The 14,903-nt window shown below is 51.4% G+C and overlaps 1 protein-coding gene across 2 annotated transcripts; it reads right to left on the reverse strand.

The window, feature by feature from the left end:
• Positions 1-5,596: 5,596 nt before the first annotated feature.
• LOC140265233 (uncharacterized) lies at positions 5,597-13,642 on the reverse strand. 2 transcript variants are annotated; one of them, XM_072361144.1, is made up of 5 exons: positions 13,210-13,642; positions 9,700-9,782; positions 9,382-9,508; positions 8,673-8,783; positions 5,597-8,564 (listed from the first exon to the last, which is right to left on the reverse strand). In XM_072361144.1, the coding sequence occupies exons 2-5, from the start codon at positions 9,721-9,723 to the stop codon at positions 6,883-6,885; spliced, it is 1,944 nt and encodes a 647-aa protein (XP_072217245.1). In that variant the 5' UTR covers positions 9,724-9,782; positions 13,210-13,642; the 3' UTR covers positions 5,597-6,882. The 2 variants fall into 2 exon arrangements, with proteins under 2 accessions (XP_072217245.1, XP_072217244.1); XM_072361143.1 differs by having other exon boundaries at positions 5,597-8,567.
• Positions 13,643-14,903: the final 1,261 nt, after the last annotated feature.

The raw sequence follows: 14,903 nt of genomic DNA on the forward strand, positions 1-14,903 counted from the left end.
TTCAGGTATTGAAAGGCTGCAATGAGGTCACCCCGCAACCTTCTCTTCTCCAGGCTGAACAAACCCAACTCCCTCAGCCTGTCCTCATAGGGGAGGTGCTCCAGCCCCCTGATCATCTTCGTGGCCCTCCTCTGGACCCTTTCCAAAATCTCCATATCTTTTTTGTACTGAGGGCTCCACACCTGGACAAGACTACAATAATACAAAGCAATAAGGAGTTGCTTTAGCCATGCAAAATTCAGTAGCCAACCAGTAAGCTTTTCCCACAATTCAGTGAATCCAAATGAAGTATCATCTGTCGATACTTGATGAAGTAGTTTAGTATGTTCCTATACTGCCTGTAGATTGGATTCTCTCTTTTGTTGCTTGTAAGAGATGTGGTTAATCCAATCTACACTGTTGTTTAATGTCACTCACCAGTTGGATTTCTCGCCTTAAATCAGAGACACCTCTGGGCACTCCAATTGAATCTATATCTATACACAGCATCATCAAATGAGAACCCTAAGCTCCTTTGGTTCCTTCTGGGTGTGTGTGACATCCCCACCGCAACACCACCAGAGATCCGTGCTACAGATCCCCAATCTCAAATAGTTTAATGATGGATCTTTCGCAACATTCACCATCTCACTGCATAGGGAGAAATTCCCTATAGGCCTGGTAGTTCTTACACCCTGCCTTGAGAGGCAAGCTGTATGGTTACCTGTGGCCATGGTGAATGCAGGAGGGATTTTGCCATCCACCTCAGGCATTGGAGAGAGCAGTAAAGACCGCGATTTACAGGCTCTGTTTCCTCAAGCAGCTTTCTACTGATACAGGGCAATCATGCAGCACATCCCTTAGGGGTCCCGGGTCCACCCCATTGGAAGGGTGAGCTACAGGCCATCCTGATGCACAAGCATAGCAATTGCTATGGTTGAGACTCTGGATGGTATATTTAATTCATTCACCCTCTTTTCCCTATCCTGGACATTCTGAGTATGATCAGGGAATGAATCCCATACGGCTATCCTGAAAAGGTATTGGTTAGAACTAGCATATAATGAAACCAGTTCCCTTCCCTATTTGTTCCACAGGACCCTGGGGCTTGTTCTAAAATTATTCTGTAAACAAAGTTGACATTGCTGTGCTACCTATTCAGTGGCGATGTATGACTTCAGAGCACCAACTCTCCAAGCCCCAACCCCCACACCTCTTTAATTTCAGCAGACATGGAGGGAGAAAAATGAAAGATTGTAACTATCCATGCCAGACAGACCCTCTCAGCATAATCACCAGACACCCAGTGTGGGTGTTAGCATGTACTATAAAGACCATTGAGAAGCCTCACCAATACTGAGGAGGCTTGAAGTGAGCGGTAAGGAGCCATGGGTTCATGGCTGACAAAGGAGCAGATGGCAAATACAGAGGAGCAGACGTCAGAGTGCCAAAGGGTGGCAGAGGAGCAGACAGTGGATTGCCAAATGGTGGAAGACCCCATCACTTGTGCATGGAACCCACTCTGTGTTGTCCTGGTGTCACGGGTTACCTAGATTTACCTGTGCCCATGACAGGGGGCAGCCGCCCCGTAGGGCCCTCAGCCCCAAAAAGGAAGGAAAAAGGGGAATGGGAAAAAGAACAGCGGCAGCAATCTAAGGAGAAAAACTTATTTTACTAACTATGATATCGGAATACAAGATAGCACAATAGAATACAATATGATTGAGGCTAATAAACCGAACAAAACAGAGAGAAAGAGACTCTCCGTGACTAATCTCTGACCGTGAAGTCCTCTGGGATACATAGTTTTCCTATGAGAGCTGAATATTCGGGGCGTTGTTATTCCACGGAACTGGAATATGAACCTTTTAATGATCCACACTGCACATGATGTTATGATGTGGAATATTGACAGCAACATTACAACACCATGACAACAGGGCAGAGGTGGTTCTATTGGACACAGTGGGAACTGTGGGATAAACTGGGAAATACAGGGCAGAGTCAAAGTGGCATCTGTATGTAGGTTTCTCCAAAAGCAATACAAGAGTTGGTAAAAACTCTGCAGGATCAAGTGCTGAACGATTCAAATGGTGAATTGGGGAACAGCTACAAAGAGAAAAACATCATTCAGTTCTGTTGGAAATGGCTTTTAAGGAGCTGTTAACGTGTAGGGATAACAGCAACGCTGTCGTTCATAACTTGCCTCAAGAAAAAATCCATCCTCTAGAAAGACTGAAAGAAATAAACTCCAGGCTTGACAAAGTAGAGGACTCGCCAACCCAATTGCATCCTTAGATAAAAACTGAAGATGCATTTGATCACAGCATTAACGTGTTAACATCAAATGAATGTTAAAGAAATTCCCTTCTCTGCCACTGAGTTAGCAAAATTAAAAAGAGATTTTGGTCTCTCTCCAAAGGCACAGTATGTATGGAGGGTCAGTCTCACTGGTGGAGACCAAATACTATTAACTGAAAAGGAGGCTGAAGGTTATTGGGGACCAGGAGTATTTATAACAACTGGCAACAGTAGTTAAAGATGCTCCTTGGTCCTTAACACAGAGGGATGCCTATTGGGCAGGCGGTCTTAACACTTTAGAAAGGGAGAGACCCTCTTGTCATTACTGGGACAGCTGATCAATTAGTGGAAAGTGTTCAAAAGGCTGCCTGTCTCCAAATGATGCACGACAGAAAGCTGCAGCCACATCATGAATCACCTGTGATGATGCCTGTTGATCCTGAGAGGATGACTCCTTTAATCAGGGGGCTTCCAGAATCACTGAAACCCATGGGTGTACAGCTACAAGGGAAGATACAGGCTGTGTCCCAGGGAGAAAGAACCCGGGCAGTGTTAGAAGGAATTGTAACATCCAACCATCTGCAGCCAGGATACAAAGTACGGACATGGGGGGAGGTTACCCAAGAGTTAACTAACTGTGGGAGAAAATATGGGCCGGTGATTTCTTCCACCAGTAAATCTGAGCCAAGGGGAGTGAGGCTTGCAGCAGTCAGCCTTGCCCCTGGGCCACCCAGCCCAAAGCTCAATGGAGCTGGAAGGGTCTCATTGCCAGTAAGTACAAGTAGGCGAAATATTGATCATGAATGTCATTGTCTCTGGATAATGGGCTGGCAAAAGGGTGTTCCATGAGATTTAATGGAAGCTCAAGGAAAACTGATGCCTTCGCCCCCTTCCCCAGATGAGCAGGAGGTGGGGGGATGGCAGTGAGGGGTGGAGGCATCAGAAAGCTCACAACAAAAGGAGAAGATCCTCGATTTAACACCTTCTGTCCCAAGGCCTCACTCTTGCCAGTTGCCCCTGTGAGTCCCCATCCAGTTGCTGATAAGCCAGAGAAACACTTCTCTCCCTGGCCAGCCTGTGTCAACTGACTCAGCTCCCCTGAGGCCAGCTTCCCTAACCTTCATGAAATCCCATAGCAAATATTCTTGGAAGGCAAAGGACACCCCGAAAAAGGAATGTAAAATCAACCCTCACTGGATCGTTCCTTACCCTTTATTTGCTCTGTAATATTTGTGTCACCACTCCTGCAGAACCACGGGATGCTGTCTGACAAGGCGGTGTTGTGTGCTGTTGTAACTCAGACATTTGTACTTTGTGTCATCCCATGCTTTATTCAGCTTACACAGCGTGTTGTATCCTCCATGTACTTTATAGCTTCAACTGATGAACATTTAACTCCCCCTTGCCACCCATCCCTTTTCCCTTATGCTTACCTTTTCTTTCTTCTTTCCTCACCGCCTGAGCGGCCATTTGTGCATCAATTTCAATCATCCTTTGAGCCACCGGGTGATGCGAAAGACAAACCCGTTTTTCTTTGTGGTCTCCAATCTTGCTTGGTGAGGCCGTTCTAGTGATAAGAGTCTGACTGAATTACCCAGGGGGGTGAATGGTGGCTGTCACAGTGCCGCAGTGCCTCTGCTTGTCAATGCAGAGATGAGCAGAAGCGGGACAAGCAGCCTTTTTCAGGGGTGCTGCTTGATGGAGCAGAGCACTGCAAAAGGCGACAATGCTTGTGCAGGACAACAGAGGCACCACTCCCTGCTGGCACATCTGTTGGGCCAGGAATGTCACACTAAGCTGAGAGAAAAGAAGAAGGAAACTCATAGCAATGGGGGATAAAAGGCCGTCCCTAAACTGGGGACTTTGCAGACAAACTCCCAAAGACAGCCTTGGCGGAGAAATCACCGAGGGGAAATCCTCTTGGAAGAACCCCCTGAGGCCGGCTTGCTGTGGAGCTTCCAGCTGTGTACCTCTATTGGCCCATGGTGGTGACTCTCTCTTTTGCTCTCTACAGACTCCCTGCCCCTTTCCTTCCTTCCCTTTCCCGTCTTCCTAAACGGCCAGGACTTGTAATGAACTGGTCAGACCAACATTGGAACTGTTCTTTCTTAATCTCACGCCGGGTATCCATATATCAAAGAACCTTGCCTCCCTCCTGTAAATTGGAGCGAGACAAAAGGGTAGTAATCACAAAGGTCTTCTTTCTTGCTCTACTTGCAAACTGGGGCAAAATTCTCTGCTCAGAGGAGCTGGACTTCTACCTCACTCCTTGACTTGCAACACATTGTACTTACCTGCACCTGTGCTCTTACAAGATGCCTCTTAACAAGTGACCAGCACCAATGGACTACAGTGCCTAGAGCAAGTGATGCTGTTCCAGATATATCCCTTAATTCCTTAAAGAATAAATAGTTGGTATCATCCTCCTCACTGGGTGGCTTATAGTAGGCTCCCACTTTACTTCCTTGTCCCTTAATCCATGCCCAGGGACTCTCAACCACATCACTGCCAACCGTAAGCTCCATGCAGAGCTCACGTGGGACACAGAGGGCACAGCGTTCTGCTGGGTGGACACTTGTGTTGGTTGAACAGTGCAGGACAAAGACCTCCCTCCATGTCAGGCCGCTCCTCCATGTCCCCATCTGAAATGCTCCCGTTCCTGCAGACAGGGCACTGCAATCACAGCTCTGCAGGGACTCATGTCTGCAACAGAAGGAGCTTCCAAAGAGCAGAAGGAAAGCAGGTAAGTGCAGGAGGAGAGAAAAAAAAACTGAGTTTTCTGACTCTTCATGCAACTAAACACAACGTGTGACAAATTCAGGGGGAAAATGAGCAGTTAAACTGATTTTTTCAGGGAGTAAATTCAGAAAACCTGCTTCATGTTATTTTATTTTATTTTGGGGGTAAACCCTGCGCAGTGGTTCTGAGAATACAGAGATGCAAGGAGAAACAACCAAACAGCGAGAGTGCTTCTGGGGGGAACCTAAAAGGAAGGCGGAGACTGATGACCTGTGCCACAGGACAGGAATTATTGGACGCAGTTGAAAAGCAAATCATCCCAGCTCACGGCTGGGCTGCTGCCTCCTGTTGCTGGGGATCCCCACTCCTCCCAGCTGCTCGTTCCCTCCCCACTCATTTTCCCTTGGAACTGTGTGTTCCTCCAATCCTCAGGGCCCTGATGAGCCTCTCCTGCACCAGACCAGGCCGCTGCTCCCTGGGATGGAGGAAGCAGCGCTCCTCAATACTGCAGTCATCATCTCCTTCCAGCCTGTTGGGGGTCAGGGAGCCTTCAGAGAAGCTGGCAAGCTCCCGCTGGCTTCACTAGCTCACCAAAACCACCCTCCGCTTCCTCACTACCTGCAAACTGCGTTCCAAGCACAGCAGCTTTAGCTGAGCCCAGCAAGTGTGAAGGCCCTTCTGCAGGAGGTCTCAGGCAGACCTTCCCAAGGCCAAAGCAAAAACCTTCAAGCTCCAAAGGGATCACCTGCAAGGCAAGCACGCACTGGAGAGCGCTCCCATATCTCTGTGCTGTGGGGATGAGCAGCTTGGGCACCTGCGGGTTTGCACTGCATTCTGCTCCCACCACCTCCTGAAACTTGGAGTGGTGCATTTAGGAAGAGCAAGCTTTGTAATTCCATTGGAGACGGCCAAGGCTTGGTGCCTCACAGCTGCTCTGAGCAACTGATTAAAGGAAAAGCATTAAAACCGATGTGTAGCACAGCTAGGGAGGACGATAGGGTTGCGTGGGAAAAATGCCTTCTCCAGAAGCAAGCAGTGGGCTGGGGAGGGCACCAAAACCAAGCCCTGCTTGCACCTTTCCCTCTCCTTATTCCACACACTGACATTTATTTTAAGAGCAAAAACAAGACTACAGAAAGCTCCAGAACAGCTCAGCTACTTTATTCACCCCCTTCCCTTTCCACTCAGAAAACCTCCAAGAGCCACGTTACTGCTCTGCTGACCCTTCTCTCAGCCTCATCAGCGCACTCAGAAATGACTGAGAGCAACACATGCACACAGACACACAGCACAGCCCTGCACAACCGCTTCTCCATTAGGAAACGGCATCAAAAAGCAGCTGGTGGGAAGAGCAGAAGTGGAAAGCTGGCACGGTGAGAGAAGTGCTTTGGGCAGCAAGGAAAGGCCAGCTGAAGCTCCTGGGTTAAGTCCCTTTTGCAGAGGGTGTTGGTGATGCCGTCTCCTTTGCAAACTCTTCCTGAGTGGGGAGAAGCATTGGTCTCCCGCATCCCTGGGCTCTGCAGCATCCCGAGGGTCTCTCTGCTGGGGGTTTTCCCATGAGAAATGAGGCACCAGCCCTGAGAGAAACTCTTCCTGCAGGAGACGTGCTCCCAGGAGCCACCTGTCCTGTGGACTGCAATGTTTAATGAGGACTGAGCTCTGCATGAAGGTCTTCTGGGAGTGTTGAGGAGCTCTCTGCTCGGCACAAAGCCCTTCTCACACTCAAGGCTTCCTGCCATGTGAACTCACTGCTGCAGACATTCTGATACCGCAGCAGATGGGATTCTCTGAGGGAGAGAAAAGACAACTTCCCAGGCATCTCCCTGCATGCAGGCCTGGCCAAAATGTTCCACCAGACAGAAGCTATGGTCTCTCTCCTTTGTGCATACGCTGGTGCAGCTTCAATTCCCACCTCCTTTTGAAGCTCTTCCCACACTCAGGACACTGAAAGGGTTTCTCTGCTGTATGGATGCGCTGGTGGCGCTTCAAATCAGAACCGCTTTTGAAGCTCTTCCCACACTCTGGACACTCATAGGGTCTCTTTTTCGTGTGGATGCTCTGATGCAGCGTCAGCTCAGAACGCCTTTTAAAGCCCTTCCCACACTCAGGAACCTTATGTGGCCTCTCTCCTGTGTGGATGAGCTGGTGGTGCTTCAAAACAGAATTCCTTTTGAAGCTCTTCCCACATTCAGGACACTTATAGGGTCGCTCTCCTGTGTGGACGCGCTGGTGCAGCTTCAATTCCCACCTCCTTTTGAAGCTCTTCCCACACTCAGTGCACTTAAATGGTCTCTCTCCTGTGTGGACGCGATGGTGGATGGTGAGGCTGGAACTGTTTTTGAAGCTCTTCCCACACTCAAGACACTGAAAGGGTTTCTCTGCTGTATGGATGCGCTGGTGGCGCTTCAATTCAGAGCTGCTTTTGAAGCTCTTCCCACACTCCGGACACTGAAAGGGTTTCTCTGCTGTATGGACGCGCTGGTGCAACTTCAATTCAGAGCTGCTTTTGAAGCTCTTCCCACACTCAGTGCACTTAAATGGTTTCTCTCCTGTGTGGATGCGCTGGTGAATGGTGAGGTGGGTTCTGCATTTGAAGCTCTTCCCACACTCAGTGCACTCAAATGGTTTCTCTCCTGTGTGGATGTGATGGTGGATGGTGAGGCTGGAACTGTTTTTGAAGCTCTTCCCACACTCCGGACACTGAAAGGGTTTCTCTGCTGTATGGACGCGCTGGTGGTGCTTCAATTCAGAGCTGCTTTTGAAGCTCTTCTCACACTCAGAGCACTGATATGGTTTCACTCCTGTGTGGATGCGCTGGTGTGACTTCAATTCAGAGCTGCTTTTGAAGCTCTTCCCACACTCAGTGCACTCAAATGGTCTCTCTCCTGTGTGGACGCGATGGTGGATGGTGAGGCTGCAACTGTTTTTGAAGCTCTTCCCACACTCAAGGCACTTATATGGCTGCTCTCCTGTGTGGACACGTTGGTGTCTTTTGAGTTTAGAACTATCTTTCAAGCTCTTCCCACACTCGGGGCACTCGTACAGTCTCTCTCTGCTGTGGATACGCTGGTGGGAAGCGAGGCTCCCACTGTCCATGAATTTCTTCCCACAGTCAGAGCACTCGAAGGCTCTCTCTCCTGTGTACATGCACTGCTGCCCAGTGGGCCGGAGGCTCCATTTCTTGCTCTCTGCAGGATCACAGATCTCATATTGCCTCTTTGCTGAGTGCGTGCACTGCTGGTTAGTGATGCTGGAATCCATTTTAAAGCTTTTCTCACACTCAGCGCACGGATTCTGCTTTTTCATCTGGCACGCATCCTCGCTCCTGGTGTCCTCAGGCTGCTTTGGACCTATGCTGAAGTCCACTGTGTTCCTCAGTGTCATTCCCAGTCGCTTTCCCAGGGGTTTCTTGATGTGCTCACCCTGACCTTGCTGCAGGCCTTCCTGGGCATCCCTTCTGACTTCTTCCACAGAGATGCGACCCCGCTGTATTTCTGCTACGCAACTTCTCTGCAGAACCTTCTTTGTATTTTTGATCCCATCAGCTGCTGGATGACAGAGGAAATCCAATAATAGCACACAGTGCCCAAAATAAGACACAGGCAGAGAAGGCTCTTACAGCCCCAACATTCCCCTTCCCTCCACCACCTCACCTGGGATGAGGTCTCCTGGCATGGCCTCAGGGCTACGCACATCAGGGATCCAGGGCTCTTCCCCTGCTTCAAGCAGGGAGATCAACACGGGCTTGGGGGCTGGAAGTGGAGCTTCAGGGAGAGAAACAGGGAACAAGAGAGCATTTCCATCATGCTGGCACAGTGCCTGTTCAACAGCTCCACTCTGTGTCCCTCCCCAGGGAGAAACCACCATTAGGGCCTGAATGACACCGCGCCTACAGCTTCCCTTGGAGCAAAGAATGCTTTGACATCTCTGAACATTGTGAAGGGATATTTGTTCTTTTGAATTAACTTGACAACAGCTTATTGATATTCTTACAATCTACCACTGGTCAAGGCATCAAAATGTTGATGGCAGTTGCATGGAAAATCCTCAGTTCCATAGCTGTAACCATGGAGTCATCTGTGAGCTGGAGCTGCTGGCACCATGCAACACACAACACAAGAGCTGGTTTTCTCCCTCCTGGCTGATGCCTGCTTGCCAGCACTGACTCTGTGGCTCTGATCAGAGTGCCGTGCATACTAATCCCTTCTGAAACTCACGCTTCTCAGTATCTCCTTTCTTGCTGGCACTGTGGTGTTAGTCAGTATGTATCTGCATGGCAGTTATTCAAGGCCCGGCTTGCAGAGGCTCATTCTGCACAGCCAAAGGTGCCCTAACGAGGAGGAAAGGCAGCCAAGCTCTCACCCAGCGAGGCCACGCACTGGTACGTCTCCAGCATCACGTCCCGGTAGAGCGCTCGCTGCGCAGGGTCCAGCAGCGCCCACTCCTCCCTGCTGAAATACACGGCCACCTCCGCAAAGCTCACGGGCTCCTGCAAGCAAAGAGGCTCCTTGCTGGGAACAGCCAAGGCCCAGGCAAGCAGCTCGCACAGGACACAACCTCCCATCCCAGCTGCATCTCTGTCCCCAGCACACACATACGCTGGCTGAGGGCACCTCCCTCTTCCCCTTCATTCACATCCCTGGCCCCTTGGCCTCTCCTGCCTGCTTCCCCAACCCCTACCTCAGCTGGATGTGCTGCGGCCATTTGCTGCTCTCCTGCAGCCTGCGATGATCACGGCTGGAAGGCAGAAGTTGAACTGGAGCCTGCAGGGAGAAGAGAAATGGCAGGGGAGCTGTGAGGGAATGCAGCAGTCCCAGTCCCAGCTCAGCCCTTCTGCAGGGCACTGCCTGGCCTTGCAGAGGAAGACAATGAGCTGCAGCACTGGAAGCAGTCTGGCTCAAAGAGATGAACCGTCACAAAGCTGTCTCAGACTGGGAGGCTGAAACAACTGGTAGCTGACACTTGGTTCAACAGCTGAGACTGAGCCGGGGACTTAAGACAAAGCACGGCAAGCAGGCAGTCATCGTACCCCAAAACAGGGAGCAGCCCAAGTGCCCCTCCAGCTCTGCAGGACCTGCCCTCCAGCAGGGCTGTCTCCGCAGCTCACACCTGCACTGAGATCCCTTGCAGCTTGACAACAAGACTCCTTCTCAGTACAGATCCTCCGTAAGACACCCGTGGTTACTTTGGAGCTTTCATGTGTTCCCTGAGGTTCTGTCTTAGAGGGACTGTGCACGTATGATTCCTTCCACACAACGCCTTGACCAAGCTTGGGACTAGGAGAGGATCCAGCCACATCCTGGCTCCTTACCTCTGTGGTCTGAAGACATGAGAAAGAAACAGGAACTACTCTGAGCCTCGTGACTCGATGGCGGGGCCTCCTGTAGGTGTGTGTGTAACCCTACCCTCCATGCAGTAAATAACCAAGTGTATCCAGCCACCTCCAATCCTGTTGTGTCACTGTTAAATCACTACAGCATATCCGTATTATATCAACAAATATCGTCCTGCTTCTCCCTTAGGAGTGTGTGCTGTGTTTGGATCCACCTGTGACCAACGGGCAAAGTCTGCAGGGTAGCAAGAAGGGAAACAAACCGATGACAAGAGACATGAAGCGCATCCCAAATTCTTCTGTGAATGTTCTCGTGGCAACTGCTGTAGTTGAGCAGCAAGCAGAGGTCACAGGGGGCAGTAAAAGGACACAAAAGGGGTTATCAGCACCGTGTCAGGTTTGGAAGTGACATATGAAGCAAAGGAGAACTGCACCGGTCCTCCCAGAATCAAAAGCGACTGATATTCCACAATATTTCTGCTGCGCTACACGGTGGAAGTTGTGCAGGTAATGCTTGTTCACACAATAAACAAAGACCTCCCTGAGTCACCTACAATCCTTTAGGCCGCACATCACATCCTCCACCTCTATGGTTTGGCTCCAAACAGATGTGAAATTGCACTAATGGCACTAATTAAAGGCGCTGCCTCTACGCAGTTAAGGCAAACAGAGGCAGCAGAATGACGGCTTACTGTCTACCTTAGCTGCAGCTAAGGAAACTGAAGTGATAGACGAGGAATGGGAAAGGGGAGTTCGATTGGAGGTCTGAGTGGTGAAGGAAGTTGAGGACATACAACAAGGACAGCCTGTGCCAACTGGGGGATCTTTGGATTGCCTGCAAGCACGCCTAAAGGGGACGGCTACCCAGGAAAGAGCAGCAGAAATACTGTTAGAAAACGGTACGGCCATCCAACCATCCAGCAGGAGGTGCAGAACAGCACCTGGTTCATGGCAGAGCACCGTGAATGCAGCCCCCAGCACACAAACACAGCGAGCCTCAGCGCAGATGGCAGCTGCCTCTACAGATCAGGGAGGGGAACAGCTGGTGGCAAATGGATTCAATCCTCTGGCAGATGTCTGTACATCCTCTCAGGAATGGAAGCAGCCTTGGGCTTGCTGAAATCAACCCAGCCCTCAAAAAAGGGTTGGGAAAATACCTTGTGAAGGCGACTGATGTCTTTCTCTAAACCACCTACTGCTGATGTTACCTACAAGTGATGATGGCTCACATTCCTCGGGTAAGGAAGTGCAAAACGGCGAGGAGTCAACTGGATGTTACACACTTCTCAAATCAATAGGACTGAACAGGGAAGCAGAAAACAGATGCTCTGCTGGAATTCAGAATAAAGGGGGGCTAGAAGGGGGATAGTTAAAGGTAGTGTTCAGAAAATGATTTAGTTAGGTAGAATAACAAGGACAGAAAATGATTTAGTTAGGTAGAATAACAAGGAATGGAGACAGTGGGTCTGGGAGAGCAGATAAGGAGTGAGAACTCCCTGAGACATCTGGCGAGGAGGGGATTAGGGGTTGTAAATATCAAAAGAGGAGTTGCATCTCCCTGACAAGATGGGCGATAACAAGAGGGGTCTGCATGATAAAGAATATGGATCAGAATTACGGGACATCTTTGACTATGCATGAGGTGTACCTAGATCTGTATCACGGTTTTACCAGTTGGGGTGCAAGTTTGGAGGAGCTATCCCCCTTGCACCCAGCGCTGCAATAAACATACCTGCTTTATAACCCATCTCTGGATTATAGAGTTTGATTCCGCAAATCAGGACGGCTTACTTAAACACGTAAATAAATCAACAAAACATCTGAACCATAAGGCAACTCATCGAATAGTAGAAGTGCTAAACAGAACAATTAAGGCAGTAAACAGCCACGTGGTTACAACAGCCTCGTTCAGCCGCTGTTAGAGCACTCCGTGATTCCTGCACGGTATCAATCAATACATTCCTCCCTCTCTCTCCAGCTGAGCACGCAGACTGCGCTCACTGCCAGGGGACGCTCTCAGCAGCGCGTGCCCTTTGCAGAAGGCAGCCTGGGCTGTGCTTTACTCACCTGCTGCTGCTCGGCCGTGCTCTCAACGCGTGCTCCACTCAGCCCGCAGGCTGCCAGCTTCTCATCGCCTGTTCGTTCCAGAGCCCAGTGCCGGAGCTGCTGCAGAAGCTGAACGTGCTCAGAGCCCGCAGCTGTGAGCTCAAGGCACCTGCAGCTGCCGGGACAGCCCGAACAAAAGCCTTGCGAGGGGTTTGCACAACCCCGGCTGAGCCATCAGGCAAGCGCTCAGCAAACAAAAGGCAACGCCATTGCAAGGGTCGCCAGAGGCACATGTTGCCCGCAGGGAAGCTGGGGGCTGCCGGGGAGGAGGAGCAGGGGGAGGGCAAATTCCCTCTTTTAGGCTTCGCATGAAGACACTCCAAGGGAGGCATCGTGGAGTTTAAAGCTTGCATCAAGCCACGCGTGCAGAGCTGCAGAGCGAGGCCGTCTCGTGTCTCCCGTGGCCCAGAGGAAGAACTGCAGCCCCAGCTGCGCTGTGTTACAGAGATCCAACCGGGCAGCAGAGCACGCTGCCCTCCTCTGCTCCCTTCCTCACCGTCCCAGCTCCGAGCCCGTTCCCGTGGCCCTCGGAGCCCAGCCCGGGCTGCAGAAACTGCTCCCCTGCTGGCAGCCCGTCTGGGCCAGCAAACCTGCTGCGCTGAGTGGGAGCTGGAGCCGGGACCAGGGTCCCGCCTCGGGTACGGCAGTGCGGGTTCCGCCCCGTCCGGGGCCGCTCCCCGCTCCTCTCCCGGCGCTGCTGGCAGGGGGCAGGAAGCGTGCGCTGCTCTGCACGAGCCACGAAGGGCACCTACCTTGGGTGCGGAGCAGGCTGCTCCCAGCTCTGGTGCAGGTAGCCAGGCTCCTCGGAGTCGCGGAGAGCAGAGGATGCCGAGCGCCCTCAGCCCGGAGCTGGCCGCAGGACGGCCTTGGTGCACCTCCTGCCACCGCGGGGCTGCCCGGATGCCTTCCAGCCAGGCTCTCGCCTCTTCCGCACAGGCTCAGTAGGGCAGGAATTGCCGCAGCGAGCACGCCCCGAGCCGGCTGCCAGGCGGTTTCACGGCTCGTTCTCATGGCACATCCGCACCCGGGGGAGCGATGGGGGCTGTGTTCAGTGACGCTAATGAAGCGTCGCTTTCTGCCGGCTCTCTTTGCTTCCTTCGGTGGGGACGTTCGCACACCCTTGTGGTCACGCATCCCTCCCTTGCTGTCCTGCCGTTCCTTTCCTTCCTCTCACCCAGGAGCAAAACAGCGCTGGGCGCTGAGGGGGGTCTATACTCCGCCTGGGTCTCAATTTGAGCAAAGGATCGGTTCTGCATCGATACAGTTCTTATCTCTTGTATACGTTCCTGTCATTCTCGGCTGTGCAGGTTAATGCTGGGGCCTGGGCTGTTGTTGGGAAGAAAGTCAGCAGCCTTTTCTGTTATTCTTTGGTTCTTTTCTAGCAGCTGACGTGCCCCGGCAATGTGTAGTTTGCAGTGCCGGCAGCTTCTTAGTTTCCCTGCTTTACAACACGATTTACATGTGTAACACGATTCCATGTAATCATCTACACGATTACATGTTGATTTCTGCAAGCTTTGCTTCCTCTTTAAGGCGTTATCTTGTAGACCTCTTCCTCTTCATCACTTCCTTCATTACCCACCTCCTCTAATATCATCATTTGATCTGAGTACGGTGGTGGTTCCACTGGTGTTTGCTTTAATAATGGTGCTGAACACTGAAGCATGAAGCGGAGGCTCTGTTGGAATTTAGAATAAAGGGGGGCTGGAGGGGGATAGTTCAGTTTAGTTTGTAGGTGGGAAAAGGAACGATCTAGTTAGTTAGAATAACAAGGAATGGAGACAGTGCCTCTGGGGGAGGAATTTCCCCTACCCACCCACCTCAGTTTCCACTCTTGGAGTTTAATGCCATTCCCGCTTGTATTATCACTGTCTGCCAATGCCAAGTGACATGCAAGGTCTGGTAGTGGGTCAGGTAATGACACGACAACAGCACACGGACAACTGTGCTATAATTGTCTATTTATTGGTAGTGTGGAGCCTGCAAAACTCTGGTTGATGACAGCAGTGGTTCTGTGGATGTCAGATGGTGCCCCAAACCAACTCATTGGGCTGCTCCCACCTCCTGATGGATGGTGGAGAGGAGCGAGAGGGCAGAGGTGGTGCTGGGGAGGGCTGGGGGCTGCCGGGCCTGATCAGTTTCCCCCTGGCAGTGGTTTTCCAGGTGTCTGATGCCCCTAAGCTGACACGGTGGGGGGGGCGCTCCTACCTCCTAAAGGATGGTGGAGGGGAGGGGGAGGGCCGTGGGGGGGCTGGGGGTGACCAGGCCTGTCGTGCTGGAGGGGCTGCTGCCATCTCTTGAATGATGGTGTAGGGAAGTGGTGTTGCTGGGGGGGCTGCTGGGTCTGGTCTGTTTCCCCCTGGCAGTGGTTCTCCATGTGTCTGATGATGATCCTGAGCTGACACCTGGGGGGGCTGCTCCCACCTCCTAAAGGTAATGGTGGAGA

The sequence above is a fragment of the Excalfactoria chinensis genome, unplaced genomic scaffold (assembly GCF_039878825.1).
Source record: "Excalfactoria chinensis isolate bCotChi1 unplaced genomic scaffold, bCotChi1.hap2 Scaffold_74, whole genome shotgun sequence".
Lineage (NCBI taxonomy): Eukaryota > Metazoa > Chordata > Aves > Galliformes > Phasianidae > Excalfactoria > Excalfactoria chinensis.

What these genes read in the sequence shown, in the direction of transcription:
- LOC140265233 (XM_072361143.1), bottom strand. Translation starts at nt 9,723, where the DNA reads ATGGCCGCAGCACATCCAGCTGAG. An exon ending in CCAGTGCGTGGCCTCGCTGG is followed by an intron (nt 8,784 to 9,381) that starts GTGAGAGCTTGG and finishes CTCTCCCTGAAG; the next exon opens with CTCCACTTCCAGCCCCCAAG. An exon ending in GCCAGGAGACCTCATCCCAG is followed by an intron (nt 8,568 to 8,672) that starts GTGAGGTGGTGG and finishes TCTGTCATCCAG; the next exon opens with CAGCTGATGGGATCAAAAAT.